Below are 21,435 nucleotides of genomic sequence, written 5' to 3' on the forward strand. Positions count from 1 at the left end.
TTTGCACAAGGAAAATTTGTCTAATCCAGATGGAAGAGAAAAAAAGTATTTATTTCCTGAGGTCAATTTCAACATTAAAATGGCTGGATTTAGGGGTAGCTAGGTGTCATAGTGGATAGAGCACTGGCCCTGGAGTCAGGAGTACCTGAGTTCAAATCCAACCTCAGACACTTAACAATTACCTAGCTGTGTGGCCTTGGGCAAGCCACTTAACCCCATTGCCTTGCAAAAAAAAAAAAAACCTTAAAAAACCCTCACACAAATTAAATACTTTATTGTATTGGATCCCAAGGTCTCATGCAAATTTGAACATTTGATGAAATTTTGAATGAGAATTGAAGAGACAGAGAAGGAGAAATAAAATTTTACCAATAGGGGAATTTAAATGGGGAAAACCCAAAATATCATTGTCTTGTTCTTTTCTTTCAACCTTGTGTTACCTGGATGGAAGGTAGATGGGTGCTTATAGTGGACTATAAGGAGCTAAACAAAGTCATCAGCTCCATCTCCACAACTGGTCCTGATCTCATCAGGACTTGAGATGAGAGGTATGAGTGTAACAATCTTGAAAATATTTTTTTGTCTATTCATGTGCCTGATTCTAGTCAGGAGCAGTTTGCTTTCACCTGGGAAGGGGTCCAAGATACCTTCATTGTCCTTCCCCAATTATTCTCTCTTTCACACTGCCAAATTATGACAGAGATCTGAGAGGCTGAAAAAATATACCACTATTATTGAAAACATAATGTTGATTAGGTTAGATGAGACTATAATGACAAAAGCCTAGATCAGATGGTGGCCCATATGAAAGACGATGGATAAGAAAACAACACTAAGTCCAGAGTTCAATTTGCTCAGTCAAGAGTTGGGAAAATCAGTAGGAGGGGACAGCCCAGAAGATTTCAAGTTCAGGATGAAGTTTAGAGACTTTTAAAGACTTTTTTCAGAGTTTAGAAAAATCCAGATTCATCACCTGGTCCCTATTTACCTAATCAGTCAAGAATGTGATGCTGAACAGAATACAAAGATGCAAAGAGAGCTGCCCAGCAGTCTCTCCCCATGGGCCCTTATGACTTATTCGCACCTGTTACTGTTTCCCCCCTTTCCGTTTAAGTAATGACTAACAAATTCTAGAGCAGCAGAACTCACAAAAAAAGATGGAGTAAAACAATTTTTCCAACCCAAGATAACTTAGAAGTTTGGAAAGAAAGGAGTATAGAGCAGTACAGGCCACTATAGCACAGACTGGGCCCCAGCAAAACAGGAGCAAGCTTTGGGAAGGCTGAATCAGAGGCAGTAGTTTCCAGACCTCTCAGTCTATAGACCTCAAAGGCAATTTAGAAGATTGGCAAGAAAGGTCTGTTGCACCTGGTGAGTGGAGGACAGTCTGGCCTAGACAGACCCAGCCCTGGGGAACCAGAAGTAGATTTTGGAAGTCCCTGAATCACTAGGCAGACCTTGCTTCTGGAGATCTCAGCCCAGAAATGGTTAGAGCATTGCAACAACTGGTCAGAAGCAGATTATAATATTTTCTAGCACTGAGGCAGGACTCTGTTGTTTTGCACATACTTGGAGCCAGGTTTCAGGCCTGGGTGGCAGTCCCAGGGTGAGGAGGAGCATTGGAGCTTGCAGCTACAGGGAATCAGGGAATCCTTCTCAAAGCTCAGGGGCAGAAAAGAGTGATGTGGTAATTCACAGATCAGAATATAGTCCAGGAGAGGAGTAAACACAATTCTTCTTAGGTCATATTACCTTGGAAGAACTAAAAACTCATAGGTCCTTAGAAGCATTTTTGAAAATAGCTGCACAAAATTTGAAATAATATTCCCTCCACCTGAAAACAGCTCCATTTTAACAAGAATGAAAAGTCAAGTAATAGACTCCAAGAATGTACGAACAACAAAAACAAAAATTACCAAGAAAGTTAATATAGTGACAAAGAAGATCAAAATACACACTCAAAAGAAGATAAAAAAGGCAAAGCTCCTACATCCAAAATCTCCAAGGAAAATATGAATGGATCATAGGTCATGGAAAAGCTCAAAAAAAGATTTTGAAAATCAGAGTGGTAAAGGAAAAATTGGGAAGAGAAATACAATACAAAAAAATCATGAAAAATTAGTTAACAGTTTGGTAAAGGAGACATATTAAAAAATACTGAAGAAAATAACACCTTAAAAACCAGATAAAGTCAAAAAATAAAAGAGGTACCAAAATATCAATAAAGAGACAATGCCTTAAAAAACAGAATTGATCAAATGCAAAAAATAGGTACAAAAATTTACTGAAGGAAAAAATGCTTAAAAAGTAGAATTGGCCAAATGGAAAAAGAGGTATAAAAGTTCACTGAAGAAAATAATTCCTTAAGAATTAGAATTGAGCAAATAGAAGTAAATGACTTGATGAGTAATCAAGAAACAACAAGAGAAAACAGAATGAAAAAATAGAAAACAAAGTGAACTATTTCATTGGAAAAACAACTGACTTGTTTGGCTGAAAAATAGATCCAGCCAAGATAATTTAAAAATTATTTAATGAGAACTATGATTAAAAAGAATCTAGATGTGGTGGCTAGGTGGTATAGTGGATAGAGCACTGGCCCTGGAGTCAGGAGTACCTTAGTGCAAATCAGGCCTCAGACACTTATTACCTAGCTGTGTGGCCTTGGGCAGCCACTTAACCCCACTGCCTTGCAAAAAAAAAGTCTAGACATCATCTTCAAGGAAATTATCAGGGATAATCTAGAATCAGAGAGTAAAATAGAAATTGAAAGAATTCAACTATCATGTCCTGAAAGAAATAACAAAATGAAAATTCCCAGGAATATTTTAACCATATTTTTCCCAGGTCAAGCAGTTAGAAATAAAAATAATTTAAGTACCATGGAGCCACAGTCAGCATAAGACAAGATTCATCAGCTTCTATGTTAATGGCTCAGAGGGTTTGGAACATGATATTCTGGAGGGCAAAGGATTACAACCAAGAATCACTTATCAATAAACCTGAGAATAATCCTTCAGGGATAAAAATGGATATTCAATGAAAGAATGACTTTCAAGCATCAGAGCTGAATAGAAAATTTGACTTTAAAATATAAAACTCAACTGAAGCATTAAAAAGGTAAATAGGAAAGGAAAATCAGAAGGGATTAAATAAGGTTAAACTATTTACGTTCCTACAGGAGAAGATGATACTGGTAACCCTTAAGAACTTTCTCATTATTATGGCAGATAGAAGGAGTATATACACTCTGAGGGCACAAGTGTGAATTGAATATGAAGGAATGATGTCTTAAAAATAAAAGCAAGGGGCAAGAGATGAATATATTAGGAGAAAGGAAGATATAGAATGGGATAAATTATTTCAAATAAAAAAAGGAAAGAAAAAACTTTTTCCAGAGGAGGGGATGAGGGGAGGAAATGAGGGAATGAATGATTCTTGCTCTCATCAGAACTGATTCAAAGAGGGAATAACATACACACTCAATTGGGTAAAGAAATTTATCTTACCCTACAAGAAAGTAGGAGGGGAAGGAAATAAGAAAAGGAAGAGATGGGGTTGATAGAAGGGAGGGTAGATTGGGGAAGGGGTAGTCAAAAGCAAAACACTTTTGAGGAACGACAGAATGAAAGGAAAAGAGAGAATAAAATAAATGGGGGAAATAGGATGAGAGAAATTTTTGAAGCAAGTTTCTCTGAAAAAGACATCATTTCTCAAACACATAATGAATTAAACCAATGTTATTTTAAAAATAAGATCAATTCTCCAATTGATAAATGATCAAAAGGTATGAACAATTTTCAGCTGAAATATACTTTAAGAAACTGATTATCCAATTGATAAGGTAAAATTACATAAAATAAGTCAATTTAACAAAAAAGAAATTTTTCAAATTAAACATTTTAAAAGATATAAAATGAAAAGTTAATTTGAAGTCATATTTATTTTTAGAAGAATTAAATTGCTTACAGTTGCATAGAAAACTCATTTGTTGCTGATTAAATATATTTATGTATTTAAACAAGGAAAAGTATGAAAATTTTGGCCAGGTTCAAAAATATAAATTAGTAATCACACTTCCTTTTCAAATAACCAGAGAATATAACAATAATTAGTCATATAACTAAGCATATTCATATATTAATTTATGTAGGAATTATTACACTCAACAGTTTTTATGACCTTTTCTTTATGTTACCAAAACAAAAGAAAAAAAAAACACCATTTTCTATGTTGCCTGTCACTTAATAAAGCATGCAAAGACCAGGTCTCTGTTATTGTAATTGAATCTTATGCCTTGCTCACAGAACTATTTAATATTAAATAATGAAATAGACAAATTATTTTAAAATAATGTATTTTGTATTACATTAAAATAAAGTATTTTAAAAATATTTAAGATGTCAAAAATTACAGAAACAATGAAAAATTCTGAAGGATTCTCTGATCTATTCCTTAGAGAAGGGGAGAAATTATAGGTGGAGATATATAGCTACCTGCCAACCCTCTCGGATTTTCTGATTGAAGATTCCATATTCATATCGGATTCCATATCCATAGGCTGCAAGTCCAAGTGTTGCCATAGAATCTAAGAAGCAGGCTATTAAATAAGAACACAGAGAATATATTCATTTATTTTATTTTTCCCACTTATGCACAAAAAATTTTTAATATTCATTTAAAAAAATTTTAAGTTTAAAATTCTCTCCCTTCCTCACTCCCTCCCCAAGAACAAACCAACTGATATTTTATGGAGGATATATTAATTTAATCTAACAACACTCTCAAAAATATTCCCAAATGCAGACTATATTAAGAATTACCTGTGAGAGGTAATTTTCATTGGCAATTGAAGTCATTTTTTATCATTAGTCACTACCAACAAATTATTAATTTCTTCAAAATGAATAGATTCAAGAATAACATTTACTACCCTCTTGTGGCTGTGGATGTTTGCTACACATATACATGTAAATAAGACATTATTATCTTTCTTTTTGAAAAATAATAGAATGGGCTACCAGGGTGGAGACAAGTTGAGGGTGTGAAACTGGCATGCTCCCAGAACTTTTCCCTACAAAATGAATCTCCACACGGTCATGAAAGCTACAGATTCCACCAAAAGAAAAAAGATTGAAACAAATTTTTAACTGTATACATCATGGATGGATCTTCAGAAGGTCTCTCTCTTTGGGAGATAAGGGGAAGTAAAACCCAGCTAGGTTGAGAGAGGAAAAGCCATCAATGCAACTCAGGTTTCAAGCCTGAACCCTGAGAATACTGGGGCAAAAGACTGGATTAGGTTGGGAACAAACCACTGCACAGACTGAGCTTGGACATAAAGGAGGAAACAAACCTCTGCATAGAAAACACCTGGGCTGCATAGACAACATCTTGGCCAGTGATAAGTCAGGGTTCAGGCCCCCAAGCCCAGCACAAAAAACTTGGGACTATACTCCCTAATACACCAGATATAGAATTCAACAATCAAAATGAGCAAAAAAACTAAAAGAACAATATCCATAGAAAGCTACTATGCAAAGAGATGATAAAAATGCCATCTCAGAAGAAGAAAGCAATGACAAATTACCTACATGGGAAGTCTCAAAGGAGTCTATGAACTGGACTCAAAGTCAAAACTCATAGAAGAGCTTAAAAATTTAAATACCAAAGAAGAAAGGAAGAAGAAAAATGGGAAAAAGAAACGAGGCATTACAGGAAAATTATGAAAAATTGACCAAAGAAATCAACTCCTTTAAAAACAAAAATAACCATTTGAAAAAAGAATGTAACTCTTCACAAAATAAAATCAACCAACTGGAAAAGGAAACAACTCATCTAAAATTCAAATTGATCAACTGGAAAGTAAAGTAAAAAGTAAACTTAACCAACTGGAAAAGGAAACAGAAATGTTTACTGACGAAAATAAAATCCTAGAATCTATGAGATACCAAGATTCCATCAAAGAAAATTAAAGGGCTGAAAAAATTGAAAAAAACAAAGTACCTTTTAGAAAAAACAAACGATCTGGAAAATAGATCCAAGAGAGATAATTTATGGAATTATTGGTCTACTTGAAAGCCTAGATCAAAAAAAGGAACCCCCGAAAATATCCTTCAGGAAGTTATCAGGGAAAACTATTTCAATATATTAGATCAAGGAGACAAAACAGCCCTTGAAAGAATACACAGAACACTTCCAGAAAGACACCCCAGGATAAAAACTCCAAGAACTGTTATAGCCAAATTTCAGAATTCTCAAATAAAGGAGAAAATGCTGCCATAAGCTAAAAAGAAGAAATTCAAATACAAAGAATTTTTTACACAGAATTACACAGGACTGAGTTTCAACATTAAAGAAGCTGAGGGCCTGGAATATGATATTTCAGAGGATAAAACCTTGGATTGCATTAAAAAAATTACTACTCTGCAAAATTAAGCATATTCTGTCAGCAGAAAAGATGGATGCTCAATGAAATAGAAGACTTCCAATTTTCCTGATAAAAAGACCAGAATTGAACAGAGAATTCAATCATGGAATTCAAGACACAAATGATGCATAAAAAGGTAAATGGAAAGGGGAAAAAAATGTTAGTCAGGAATATTAAATTATATACTACCCTACAAGGGAAGATAACACTTGTAATACAACTCTTGAGAATTATATTTCTCTTAGGAGAATTAAAGCATTGAATACAGTTGGAGATTATACTTAGAAGATATGGGTATGGCTGATTCTTGCCCTTCCTTTTGGAAGGAAAACCAAAATGATAACACTATATGTGAGACACAGTGTTTCAGACTGTGGATGATCAGACCAGGAGGGGCTAAAAATGTCCTACCACAGCTGGGATGTCTATAAACCCAAGTATCTAACGTTTCCTTTGAGTTACTTTAATTCTGCCCTGCTCATAATGCTCAGCACTTTCTCTGATGTTATGGATGCACCAGCTCAATTCAATGTGCAAATTCTCCAACCAAACTCTCTTTTTTTCTTCTTCTCTTCCTTTCTGTCATCTGTTATCTCAGTGACTGACTACTTGCAAACAATTTCCAAGCACTGATGTAATTAAGATTGTTTTGCTAGTTAATAAATAACTGTGAAGTAGCTAGGGTAAAAAGAAGGAAATAGAGTTGATCAAATGAAAAAGGAGATATAAAAACTAACTGAAGAGAATACATACTTAAAAATTAGAATTGGTCAAGTGTAAGCTAATAAGATATCAGGAATCTATCAAACAAAATCAAAAGACTAGAAAAATTTTAAAAAGTGTACAATACCTCATAGGACAAACTTCTGAACTAGAAAAGAGAAAAAAATAGATCCAGAAGAGATAATTTAAGTATTATTGGGTCACCTGAAAGCAGTGTTAAAAAAAAATCTGGACAATATTTTCAAGAAATTATCAAGGAAAACTGTCTTAATATTCTAGAACAAGAGGGTAAACTAGCCCTTGAAAGAATCCACTAGTCACCTCCTGTTAAAGACATTCCAAAATAAAAACTCCAAGGAAAATTGTAGCCAAATTGCAAAATTATCAGATCAAGGAGAAAATACTGGAAGTAACTAGAAAGAAACAATTCAAATACCAAAGAGTCATAGTCAGAATTACTTAGGACTTAACAGCTTCAACATTAAAGGATCAGAGGACCTGGAATATGATATCAAAAAAGGTAAAGGAGATACTTTTGTCATTAAAAGACTAGAGCTGAACAGAAAGTTACAACCTTCAAATGTAAAAGGTAAACAGAAAAGGAAAAAAAAACCCAAGATGCTATTCAATAAGATTAAACTATTTACAATCTTATATGGGAGGATAACACTTGAAATGCTTTAGAACTGTATTTCTATTAGGACAGTTAGGAGAATACTTAGAAAGAGTGTGTGGGTATAAGTTGATTTTGATGAGCTAAAGTTAAAAAACCAATTAAGGCATGAAAAAAGAATTGTACTAAGAGAAGGGAGAGACAAAATAGGGTAAATCATATCACATGAAGAGGCACAAAAGATCTATTATAGTAGAAGGAAAGAAAGGAGGGTGTGATTGAATCCTCTCATAGGTTTTGACTCAAAGAAGAAATGACATACAATCACAATTGGGTTTAGAAATTTATCTTACTTCATAGGAAATTGGGAGAAAGGGAAAAGAAAAGGAATGAAGGGACTAATAGAAGGGAGAGCAGAAGTAAGAGGGAAAGGGGAAAGAAAAAAAGGGAATTGTGAAAATAGAAGGTAGATTAAGAAGGTGTGGTCAAAAGCAAAATATTAGTGAGGAAGTAATAGGGTGAAAGAAGAGAGTAAAGTAAAAAATGGAGGAAAAAATAGTATGGAGGGAAATACAGAGGTAATAATCATAACTGTGTATAAATAGAATGAAGTCTCCCATAAAATGGAAGGAGAAAGCAGAGTGGATTAAAACCCCAAATTCTACAACATTGTTTACAAGAAACCCATTTGAAGCAGAGAAATATATACAGAGTAATGGTAAAGACTGAATCAGAATATATTACACTTCCACTAAAGTAAAAAAAAAAAAAGTCAAAAAAGGGTAGCAATCCTTATCTCAGATAAAGCAAAAACAAAAAAAAAGACAATTAAAAGAGATAAGAAAGGAAACTACACCTTGCTAAATGGTACCATAGATAATAAAATAATAAAAACAAGTATGTACCAAGTGGAAAAGCATACAAATTCTAAGAGAAGTTAAGTTAGCTACAGGCAAAAATATACAGCAAAACTATATTAGTAGTGACCTCAACCTCGAGGAATATAGTATATTGTTAATAGGATGTTTTTAAGCTATGTCTTTTTGTACAAATTTCCTTCTCCAATATTTGTTGTTAAGAATTATTCTTTTTATTTTTTATTTTTATTTTTTAAACATTTTATTTGTTTTCCAATTATATACAATAGTAAATTGTACCCATCATTTTTTTCAAGGCTCTGAATTCTACAATTCCCGCCCCCCCCCCCCACCCTCCCTCCCTCCCCAGGCTGTCTGGCAGTGTCTACATTGTTTCCATGCCATGCAATGATGTAAAATGAATGTTATAAGTGTAAACATAAGAATAAACATAAACCCCCTCCCCCCCAAGAAGATGGGAAACTTCAAGAATAGAGAGAGAGAAAAAAAAATTGTACTTCAGTCTGTGTTCAGATTCCAACGGCTCTGTCTCTGGAGTGAGTTGCTTTCTTTATCATAAATTCACCAGAGGATTTGCTTCAATATTTTTCCCTCAGTTGCTATCACTAACTGTACCTCTACTCTATTCCTCCCCACTCTCATTTATTCTGTCTTTCTCTCTCCTTTCATCCTGGCCCTGTCCAAAAGCATGTTGCATCTGAGTACCCTCTCCCTTGATCTTTCCTCTCTTCTGTCACCTATTCCCCCCTTCCCTCCCCCCATTTCCTCTCATCCCATCCCTTTCCTCCCATCCTTCTCCAGGGCAAGACAGATTTCCTCACCCTATTAAGTGTGTATGCCATTTCCTCCCTGAGCCATTTCCAATGATAATGGAGGCTCACTCATTCCCCCTTTCCTTCCCTCCTCCCCTCCATTGAAAAAGCCTTTTTATTGACTCTTTTGTGAAATCTCTCAGCTTCTTCATCTCCTTTTCCTGCCAGTCCTTTCCCCCCATCACCCTTTGACTCCATCCCTTTACCACATCATACCATTATATTCCACTCCTTCCCATGTCCTGTCTACATATGCTCCTTCTAACCACTCTTATAAATGAGAAAGTTCATATGAGTTATCAATATCTTCTTCCCATGCAAGAATACAAACAGTTCAACATCATCAAGTTCCTCATAGTTAGTCCCTTTCTTCCACTCCCTCTATGGCTCACCAGAGTCCTGTACTTGGAGATCAAACTTTCTGTTCAGCTATGGTCTTCTCATTAGGAAAGTTTGAAAGTCCCCTGTTTCATTGAAAATCCATCTTTTCCCCTGAAAGAGGATGTTCAGTTTTGCTGGGTAATTGATTCTCGGTTGTAAACCAAGATCTTTTGCCTTCTGGAATATCATATTCCAATCCCTAAGAGCCCTTAATGTAGATGCTGCCAGATCCTGTGTAATCCTGACTATGGAGCCTCAGTAGTTGAATTGTCTGTTTCTGGAAGCTTTTAGAATTTTCTCTTTGATTTGGGAGTTTTGGAATTTGGCTATAATATTCCTGGAAGTTTTTCTTTTGGGATCCCTTTCAGGGGGTGACCGGTGAATTCTCACAATTTCTATTTTACCCTCAGCTTCTAGGATCTCAGGGCAATTTCTAAAATTTTCTTGAAAAATGAAGTTTAGGCTCTTTTCCTGGTCATGGATTTCAGATAGTTCAATAATTTTCAAATTATTTCTTCTGGATCTGTTTTCAAGGTCAGTTGTTTTTCCAATGAGATATTTCACATTTTCTTCTAATTTTTGGCTTTTTTGGAAGAGTTTTATTTCTTCCTGATTTCTTGCAAAGTCATCAGCTTCCTTTAGTTTCATTTTGCATTTGAAGGAGTTATTTTCTTCAGAGAGCTTTTAATCTCCTTTTCCAGTTGGCCAATTCTGCTTTTTAAGGCATTCTTCTCCTCATTTGCCTTTTGTTTTGCTTTTTCCATTAGGCCTAAACTGGTTTTTAACATATTATTTTCTTCAGTATTTTTTTGTATTTCTTTCACCAAACTTTTGATTTGGTTTTCATGATTTTTCCACATTGCTCTCATTTCTCCTCCCAATTTTTCCTCCACCTCCCTGAATTGTTTTTCAAAGTCTTTTTTTTGAGCTCATCCACAGTCTGAGACCATTTTCTATTTCTCTTGGAGGTTTTGGATACAGAAGCTTTGATTTCATCTTCATCAGAGTATGTGTTTTGCTCTTCCATAGGACTGAAGTAATTCTCTATAGTCAGATCCTTCTTTCCAAGGTCTTAAGCTCTCCAGCCCGTGCTTTGATATGTAGATGACCACAGCATTGCCCTCTGCCCTGAGGCTATAAGGCGGGATCCAGCTATCTTAGTAAGGAAACCTAAACTGCACCCTGAGTCTGAGAGTAGGCAAACAGCAGAGTCCTGCCCCAGGGAGAGCAGAGAGATCTCTGCAGACTTCCCTTACCTTCTCTGGAGGTGCAGGATGCTTTCTCCAGATTCTCGCTGCAGGTTCTGTGGTCGGTGCTCCTCACTCCACACTCACCCAGGTACAGCAGAGTTCTCTCCTCTCCCCTTCAAACTGGTGCTGGTGATCTCTGAGCTGGGCTGGACTGGGCTTTGCTGAGCTGGCCTGGGCTGCGCAGTGGCTTTTTTCCCCCACCCCAGGCTTGGTGAAGCATACCTTTCCTGTGGAGGTTCTAAGTTATCTTGGACTGGGAAAACATATCACTCAGTCTTTCTGTGGGTTCTGCCCCTCTAAATTTTGGCTTTTGTTTGTTTTTTGGGGGGTTGGGGGGTCAGAGTTGTCAGGGAATGCTACCTTCACGTCGCCATCTTGGCTCTGCCCCCAAATTATTCTTTTTTATAATAAAATTAGACATAGTTACTGAGTTTAAAGCTTCACTCTGCCTAAAGATGAATAAAGTAGTTTCTTTAATATTGATGTGCATGATGATATGCAGATGTATGTGGATGAATGTTGAAAAATGTCAAAAAATACTGTTATGCATGGAATTAATTTGCAAAGGCAGCAATACTCCAATTTCATAAACTATTATAAAGATCTGACATCAAATTTCTATTCATTGTCACTTACCAGCAAGCCTTCCAAGACCTCCATTACCAAGCCCTGCATCTTCTTCAATTTCTTCTAGCTCCTCGATATCTAATCCAAGCTGAAAATGAAAGAAAAATGAGATTAAGTACTGACTCAAATGCTATGTCATGTCAGAGATAAAAACAAGGGACAAATGCAAGGCTAAGGCAAGAATTCAGTAACAATTTAAGCATTTTGCTTTTCCATTGAAATCTTCAGGCTACTTTAGACACAATGATGTCTATAGGAGTACAGTCTTTAAAAGCCCAGTATACATCCGACATTAGTCTGCTTTATATAATCAAGAAAATTATCAAAAAGCATGAAGTCACACAATGATTAGCCTAAAGAGGAGCTTCTCATAATCACTCTATATTTAAGGGGCAATCCTGTTCATATGATAGAAAATGAGTAAATTCATATGATAGGGTACTGTTCTGATTTAAACAAGAATCCTTAGGTATATGTTCCCTGAACCACAAATTGAGAGGAATTTCAAACATGCCTACCTTTCCTTACTATGGAATATAAGTTTTTGACCCTGAGGTATAGGTGAAATGGGGATTCCCAGGCAGCTGAATGCCCAAATTCAAAGTTTTGGAATTCCAATGTCACTGTTATGGATCTTCTACATGGATTATCGAAACATATATAGATTCAAGATAAGGTGTTTGGAAAACAGATCACAAGCTTGAAATCTAGTTTTATGTAAGTCTTTTATTATCTGGATATCTATTGTAATCCTTTCTTTGCCAAGGGCAGTACAGCTAATAACTTCATGGTTTGTCTTAATAATGTAAATGGATAAATGAATGGATCAATGAGATGAACTAATATTTAAACCTGATTCTCACCAAGGGAAAAAAAAACTGGTTGCTAAAGTAGATTATAGGGATCTGTAAAATATAGGGAAAAAATGGGAAACAGAGTAATTTGAAATGCATCCTTGACTTCTAGATAATATATTCATGAATTCTCCACTGAGAGATAAAGGAATTGGTAAAATTTGCTTATTATATATCCAAATTTCCTAGGACTTTTCTAACACAAATCTCTCAGTTGCAGAAGTTCTGGGTGTAAAGAAATTCTAAGAACACATTAAGATGCTTAAAGAATTGCACATTATTCTTTAATACTTTGTAATTTCAATGGAAAGAAAAAATATGACTGACAAGTAAGAATTTGGAGAAGCAAAAGCTTATAGAATGCATAGAAACCTTGTACCTGTATATGATAGTCATTTAGAGTAGAATTAGACTGTACTAGATATAACTTTCATAATTAAACAATCAAAAGATGCAAGATATTGCCTCAGCCAGCAATATTTGATCTTACCAAATGGAGAGGCACAATAAAAGGCAATAATAGTTTAGAATATATAATTGCATGTAAAATTGTATGGATAATGGTTTTGGGACATTACGCTCTATATCATCTCATAAAATGGTGAAATTAAGTGAAAAGAATAACCAGTCTTACAGAAAGCTTGATTAAAGACCTCACAAAATGAAGTCAATCTGAATGCATGCAAAGATGAAAAGAGGAAGTAAGATTATAAACAAAATAACATGATTTTAATAAACTTTTCACTATCAAAGTCAGTGAAGTTATCACTTTTGGATTCAGTTAATATTAATTATCATCTAACTGAAGACTATGAAAATTGTCCTTTAACAGAATTTTTAAGTGAATTGAGGAAACAATTCACAAAGTATCTGAAAACGAGCATATAAAAGGAAAAAATTTGAAACATTATTTTTTAAAGATATCTGAGAAAATTAGTTACTACCAAATTATATACCTTTCATGCATCTACAAACTCATCAAGTGAATCTTTCGTGAAGGCATGAAAAGGGAAAAGTGAGACTTTTGCGAATTATACCCAATAGTAGAACATATCAAGAGTCATACAATTAAATCACAAGCACAGAAACTATAAGATCCTAATGCCTTACTGTTTCATTACTAATTTTTGAAATATTTGACTAACTTCAGCAAAACAATCTTAAAGTCTTCATTTTCTTATTTTTGCAAATTAACTTAATGTGAAGAATATAATACTTTCAAAATTTTGTAACTTTGAAATAAACACCTACAAGAAGAGATAGTAAAAGATACTCCATTTAAAATAACTCTAGACAGTACAAAATATATGGTAGTAAACAGGCCTAGGAGTTACATAAACAAATTAACAAAACTTTTAAACAAATAAAGTTAAATTTACATAATTGGGGAAATATTATTCATGGCTAAGTAGGTACAACATAATAAAAATGATAGTTTTATCCAAATTATTATTTTCAATACCATCCCAATTAGTTTTAGTAATAAGGTAAGAAAAAGAAATTGAAGGAATTTAGACAATGAAGAAGCAAAACTTTCCTCTTTGCAGATGATATGATGGCATTCTTAGAGAACCCTAGAAAATCAACTGAAAAAACTATCTGAAACAATGAACAACTTTAGCAAAGTAGCAGGATATAAAATAAACCCATATTTATCTTTAGCTAAAGTAACTAAATAACATAAATACTTGGTAAATCTACTAGCTGTAGATCTGACAAGTAATTTCATAGCCAAACAACAGATAAGAGAGGTTCATAGGGGATAAAAATGGTTAATTGTGATTATATAAAATTTAAATGTTTTTGTATACTAATAAAATTAACACATTTTTTTTTAAAAGCAAGACATTTGGGGGGAATTTTTTGTAGTAAGTTTCTGTAAAGGTCTCATTTCTAAAATATATATAGAGGACTAGCTAAATTTATTAGAATAAGAGCCATTCTCCAATTGATAAATAGACGAAGGGCATGAATAGGATTTAGAGGAAGAAATTAAAGTTATCACTAACAATATGAAAAAATGCTCTGAATAACTATTAGAGAAATACTAATGAAAACCACCCTGAAGAACCACTTCATATCTATTATATTGGCTAAGAAGACAAAAAAGAAAAAAATGACAAATACTGGAGGAAATATGAGAAAATAGGAACACTAATGTATTATTATTGTGGAGCTATGAACTTGCTTAGGAAGGCAATTTGGAAGTATTTCCTCAAGGCTATTAAACTGCTTCATTTAGGGTTAAATCCCAAAGAGATAAAATTAAGAGGGAAAGAACCTATATGTACAGAAATAATTATAAGAGCTCTCTTTGTGTTGATAAAGATTTGGAAAGGAAGGCAATGCTTATGAATTGTGGAATAGCTAAAATCTGTAATACATAAAATGCCATGAAATATTATTGGGCTATAGAAAATGATTAAAAGTATAATTTGAGAAAAACCTGGGGCAATCCATATGAATGGAGGTAAAGTGAAGTGAACAAAACTAGAACAATCCCCACAATAATATAAATATTGTAAAGATAAACTTTGAAAGACTACAACTGATCAACACCATGGCCTACCATGATGAAACATGAGTTTCCTGATGGAGAATTTCAGAAAGATGTGCTCAGAGTGATGAATGAAGCATTTATTTCTTTTTTCTTGCCTTTTTTTTGGGGGGGGGAGAGAATATAGCTAATGTGATAATATGCTTTGCATGAGTAATTTCTTGTTGTTCAGTTGTTTCAGTCCTGTCTGATTCTGAGACCCCATTTGGTGCTTTCTTGGCAAAAATACTAGAATGATTTGTCATTTCCTTCACTGTATTTTTACAGACAAGGAAACAGGCAAATAAGGTTTAGTGACTTGCCCAAAGTTATACAACTAAGTAAGTGCCTGAAGTCAGATTTGAACTAAAATCTTTCTTACTTCAGGACTGGCAATCTCTATGACATCTGGTTGCCCCCGTATCATGATATGTATTTGTAACAAGTTTCAGAATTTTTTGTCTTCTCATTGGGAGGAGGTCAGGTAAAAAGAGAGATGAAATTTGGAACTGAAGGAAAAAAGAAAAATTATGCTTTAAGAAACTAATAATACAATTGAAAAATAATTCAAAGCATAATAAATTAATAAATTTGTTAGAATTTTTTATAAATGATTAATTAAATTAAGCATAATATTAAGTTCAAAAACAAATCTATATAGATGAGCTTTCCTGGTTTTTATTTCATTCAATCATTTATTTCATTCAGTTATTTATTTCATTCAATTAAATTGCTAAATAATTGACAAGAATTTGGCTTTGCTTCATAAAGCATTAAAAAATGTTGCAAAGATTTTATACTTAGTGAATATTATAAACTAATCCATTTGAAAATTGATATGTTTTAATGGCAATAGATTTCCATAAACAAACTGGAAGCAATGTAAAAGGAAGGGTAGGGAATTGAATATTGCTACACATGAAATTACACCAGTCTTTACACAAAACTGTATCTCACTAATCATGTCCAATGAGTTTGAGAACTATATGAAGATTTCTTCATGCTTCCATAAGACTGGAAGATAAATAATATTCAGAAGTTAAAAGAAACTGGTTTATAAGGTTCTGGAACTCAGTCTTTCTTTAAAGAAGCTTATTACATACCTCGTTAAATAATAGGATGGATTGACTCAAGAGAGAAAGTCACAAGGGAATTTATTTTATCCTTTCTCTATTTTGAAAAATAAAACTTCAGGTGCTCCAACAAAAGAGCAATATTGTTCAATTCTCCAAAAAAATAAGGGAAAAGTAGTATTTAAGGTTATAAAAAAATAAATGTTTCCAAAAAAAGTTTTTCCAAATGTTAACTTTAGTTTTAAAATATTTTCATTGTTTATCCTTTGTTCTCAAAGAGGACCAAAGACATCATGAGGGTAATTTATTGACTAGAGCATGAACTAGATTTCAGTGAAATAGAATTATACAGTCATCAGCTTCACCCTTTCCTTCCAGAGTCTTCAAAGTCCAGTGGCAAAAAAAAAAAAGTCAAGATGACTGGCAATGCCCCAAGGTACAATAGATGACCTTGAAACTATAAGAGGAAAAGTTTTTTTTTTAATTTCATAAGAAAAATCTCAGAAAGTATGTTATGATTCTATTTGTTTCTGTTACTTAAACAAGAGGTGATTAATTGATTACATTTCTGTTTTGAAATATTAATCAACAAAAATACAATTATTAAACCATGTCATGCCAAGAAGCAAGAGTTGAAAGGGAGTACAGGGAGAGTTTTGTGCTGCTGTCAGGAAACCTTGGATTCAAGTATCTTTTTTGACACATACTAGTTGTGTAACTATGGCAAAGTCACACAACCTCTTGATGCCCCCTAGGAATACTCTAAGGTTATAAATTAGTGAAATTATTTATTGGAGGGCTTTTCCTCACCAAAGGTCCCCAACACAAATAAAAGTATATATTTCTTGGTCCTTATTTTTCTCTCCTAAAAAAAAAATTAAGGTTACTCCTTACAAAAGTGATTAAAAAAAGTATAGATTTACCTGATAAATTGCTTCATCACAAGCATTTTGCAGACCAAGGTTGATCATGGTGTTCTGTAAAGTACGTCCCATGTAAAATTCCAAGGACAGATAATAAACTCTCTGAAATAAAGAAAAATATTGATTTTCCTAGTAAAATTCAGAAAAATGCTGAATCATTAACAAAAGGGGAAATATTGTTTCTTAATGCATGTACACATAAGACTTTCAATTGAATAAAATTGACCAATCTCCTGAAACTTCTATAATATCTATGCAATCTTTGTACTCCTTTTGGGAGTCAGTTAAAATTGGGAAATAGTAATGCTTGTACTCTCTTGAAATATATAATTTCCATATATATATATATATATATATATATTTGCTTGTTGGCTCTCACTGTAGATTGTAAGCTCTCTGAGGACTGAGAGGGTTCCCTCCCCCGTAGTCAAGCCCTTGGCACAGTGCCTAGCACATAGTAACAACTTAATAAATATTTATTTACAGAGCAATTGAAAAACATTTTATGGATTTTAAAACACACTCTAAATGTGTTATTGTTGCTTGTTTTGTTGTTGTTATTGTTCTTTTGAATGAAATCATTTTGACAACAGCATTATGTTTTAATTTGGAGAGAGGGGAGAGTTATTTCTCCTTTACTGAAGACAAGGTAATTTCGGTGTTATAAAATATTAAGAAAATCTATTATAACAATATCCTACACTGAAATCTGCACAGAAAACTCATCAATACAATAAAATTTCTTTTGAAATCCTTTTGTTGAATCCTTATCAAAGACCTCATTCCTAAAAGAAAACTAATAGGAAAATAATTTATGTGATTAAAAACATTGTAAAGATAAAAATCTTTGAAAAGACTGAAGAAGTCTGATAAATACAATGATGAGTTACAATTCCAAATTCACCCCATGAGGCACAGCACTCACGTGCAACTCATATTGAACAGTAGCCCTCCTTTTTATTCAAATTTGATATTACTGCTCTCTATGAAGTTTCTTCTGTTGTCACTTGGTGTCAACTGAGGTTGAGCTCCTGAAGTCTTGAACTTACAAATCTACTACCAATAGTAGCAGGATTGTTCACTTAGGTTCAGGTTAAAGAGGTGCAGTCTGTTTGGTAAGAGATATTTTTATCTCACCTTTCTTGTTTTCTTACTGCCCAGCACAGTGCTCAGCACAATTTATGTACATATCAAATAATGATGATGATGATAATGATGGTGATGGTGATGATGATAAAAATGGTGTGGCCAGAGAGTTCTCTAGCCTAATACATGTGTGCTATATTTCAAGTTCAATTAATAACATTTCTGCCATGTTGAGAGAAGTACACTCAATAACAGTGTCATAAGCTGAAAAGTCAAGATAGTTGAAGACTAAACAAAAGGTCATTAGATGTCACAATTAGATTATTAGCAACTTTGGAGGGAAGAGTTTTAGTCAAATGATAGATTGTAGAGAGTTAAGAAGAATTAAATGGGGGTGGCTAGGTGGCATAGTGGATAAAGCAGTGGCCTTGGAGTCAGGAGTACTTGGGTTCAAATCTGATCTTAGACACTTAATAATTACCTAGCTGTGTGGCCTTGGGCAAGCCACTTAACCCCATTTGCCTTGCAAAAACCTAAAAAAAAAATTAGATAAAAAAAGTAGTCTCAAGGAGTTAGGCAAAAAAGGGGAAGAAATATTAGATTACCTAATGGCATGAATGGATCAAGTAAGGCTTATTTTGAGGATGGCGCCAAGCTGGGTATAACTGTGTAGCAGGGAAATAGCAAGCAGACAGGAAGAGACCAAAATTTTGTGAAAGAGTGGGAGTGATCAAATGGTCTGTTAGAAAAGACCGGAAGGAATAGAATTGTTTGTGCATATAGAGGAGTTTGCCTTGGCAAACAAAAGGCAGGATGAGATAGTTGCAAAAGTCAGAGTGATGGAAGGGACAAGAGAGCATATGAAGCTCACAAGTGAATGGTCAGTTTTTTTCCTAATGAAATATAATTTTGCAAAATACAATTTTGCACAAATTTGTGGTATGTTCATTTAGTACAGTCACTGGTTTTTTTCAGCTTCATTCATTAATCCATGAACAGAAGTAAAGGCAGGGAATGCTTAGGATAATCCAAGGCTGGGATTTGGCAGCACAAAATTTGTTTTTAGGTTTTTGCAAGGCAAATGGGGTTAAGTGGCTTGCCCAAGGCCACACACAGCACAATGAACTTGAGGGAAGAAAACAGTATAAAGTTGAACTGGTTCACCAAGAAGGCAAACAGAGATTAATAAATAAGTTGCCCAGGGTCCCACAGCTAATAAATGTCTAAGGCATTATTTGAACTCAGGTCTTCTTTACTGTGGACCAAGTACTATCACCTACGCCTCCAAACCTGTAAGCTTTCACATTATCTTACTGAGGTCCAGGCTTTGACACCATATCCTGATCATGTCCTCACCATGCTGCTTATAGATCCTCCTTATTTCCCCTTTTTTGTTTGTGTTTGTATTCCTTTTTTTGTTTTTTGTAGTTTTTTGCAAGGCAATGTGGTTAAGTGGCCTGCCCAAGGCCGCACAGCTAGGTAATTATTAAGTGTCTGAGGCCGGATTTGAACTCAGGCACTCCTGACTCCAGGGTCGGTACTCTATCCACTGCACCACCTAGCCACTCCATGTATTTGTATTCCTAATACATAATATTGTCCCTGACACACTAATAATCATTATGATTATATTATAATATAGTAACACCTATGCATAACTTTGCATATACCTTTCCAAAAGATAGCAATAAAATAAACAATTGCAATCATAATAACCCATTACATAGTAAAATATGCAGTTCATATGCAAGATAGTCACAAAACAACATTACATATAATCCAGCAATAAATAAGTTCTAGCTTCACAAGTAAATACTTCTTTTACAATATGAGATCAACGTAGCAGAAAGGATAGATGCTTTTGCTATCTGACTACTGGATACAGATGATCTGGAGGAGAAAGTAAGACTGGTTATTTTGCACAGAACCCTTTCATTTAAATCCAACTCACTTGCATGTCATGGCATAACCTCCCTGATGTCATGGTCTTCTTTAAGAATGTGGGGTGGGGAGCTAGGTGGCACAGTGGATAGTCAGAAGTACCTGAGTTCAAATCCGGCCTCAGACAATTAATAATTACCTAGCTGTGTGGCCTTGGGCAGGCCACTTAACCCCACTGCCTTGCAAAAAAACTAAAAAAAAAATTAAAAATTGAACATTTCAATTTTTTGTGTGAACATGTGTGTTTGTCTCACCTAAATTTCCATTTTTGCTTAATATGAGATATCTTTTTTCAGATTTTTTAAATCTAGTTATATTGTTCATTGGGTCTTTTTTCAGTTTCTATTTCAAATCTCTCCAATATTTTCTGAACTTTTTCTTGAGAACTTGGGTACAATTCTCTCATTTAATTCTCAATACTGGCTCCTTGGTCAAATTTCCTCTGAATCAAGTGCTAATTCTCATTTCAAATGTATCTAGTTCATATCAGTCACAGAAACTAGTTTTGCTTCTCCAGTTACTTCAGTGTTATGTTCTTGTTGTCATACGGTTGTCATGATCTGACTAATAATGAGGCCATGTCTACTGTTTTCTGGATCTGGTATGTCTCCATCTTAATTTTACAATGTAAATGTTTTAGAATTTAGTTTCTCACACAATAACTTTACAGTTATAACTCAAATGCCCAACCAGGCCACAGTTTGTTTCTTTGTACATACTGCACAGAAGGTAATCTTGTATTAGACTATTGTATTATGACCTTTGTTCTCTTGGTCATTTATTTTCAAAAGAAGTATGATTTTGATCTTTAAAATTATGTTAGCAGTGCAAGGTTCTTGCTGTATTTCTATAATGCATATAAGAGAAGATATTTTGGTGCTAATCAAAATTTATTTTTCCTGAATTGAGTTAGTCAGGACAATTTTAATCCAATATTCAAATATTCTTATTTTCCTATTAACTGCTAACAAATCAAGTATTTACTTCCTGATATTGCATTTGTTAGCTATGCCTTTAACCTAGACAACCCTTGCCTTAAAATTATTCTATCTTAATATTATACTATCTATATTTGTTACAAATCTGGATACCAATGAGGTTCAAAGTACAATTTTAGCATTTGTGAGTACTCCTTATACATGATTTTATATTGTTGTTTTTTCCCCTGCTCTGCAACCTCAGAAGTAGGTGATTTAAAATATTCTACTGAACTATAAATTTTATTTTTCAGTCTTTTAGTTACTTTATGATACAACCAGTAGAAACCTCTACTGAGTGTCCTTAGGAAGGGATCCTGTCTTAAGAAAT

The 21,435-nt window shown here is 34.1% G+C and overlaps 1 protein-coding gene across 1 annotated transcript in view; it reads right to left on the reverse strand.

The window, feature by feature from the left end:
- The window catches only part of PYGL (glycogen phosphorylase L), a 48,421-nt gene that overhangs the window by 22,001 nt on the left and 4,985 nt on the right, over positions 1-21,435 (reverse strand). The window contains exons 2-4 of the mRNA XM_074213466.1: positions 17,101-17,202; positions 11,724-11,802; positions 4,497-4,600 (exon numbers count right to left, since the gene is read on the reverse strand). Coding sequence (XP_074069567.1) covers positions 4,497-4,600; positions 11,724-11,802; positions 17,101-17,202 — 285 coding nt within the window. The remainder of the gene's footprint in view (positions 1-4,496; positions 4,601-11,723; positions 11,803-17,100; positions 17,203-21,435) is intronic.

The sequence above is a fragment of the Macrotis lagotis genome, chromosome 1 (genome assembly GCF_037893015.1).
Source record: "Macrotis lagotis isolate mMagLag1 chromosome 1, bilby.v1.9.chrom.fasta, whole genome shotgun sequence".
NCBI classification, from domain to species: domain Eukaryota; kingdom Metazoa; phylum Chordata; class Mammalia; order Peramelemorphia; family Peramelidae; genus Macrotis; species Macrotis lagotis.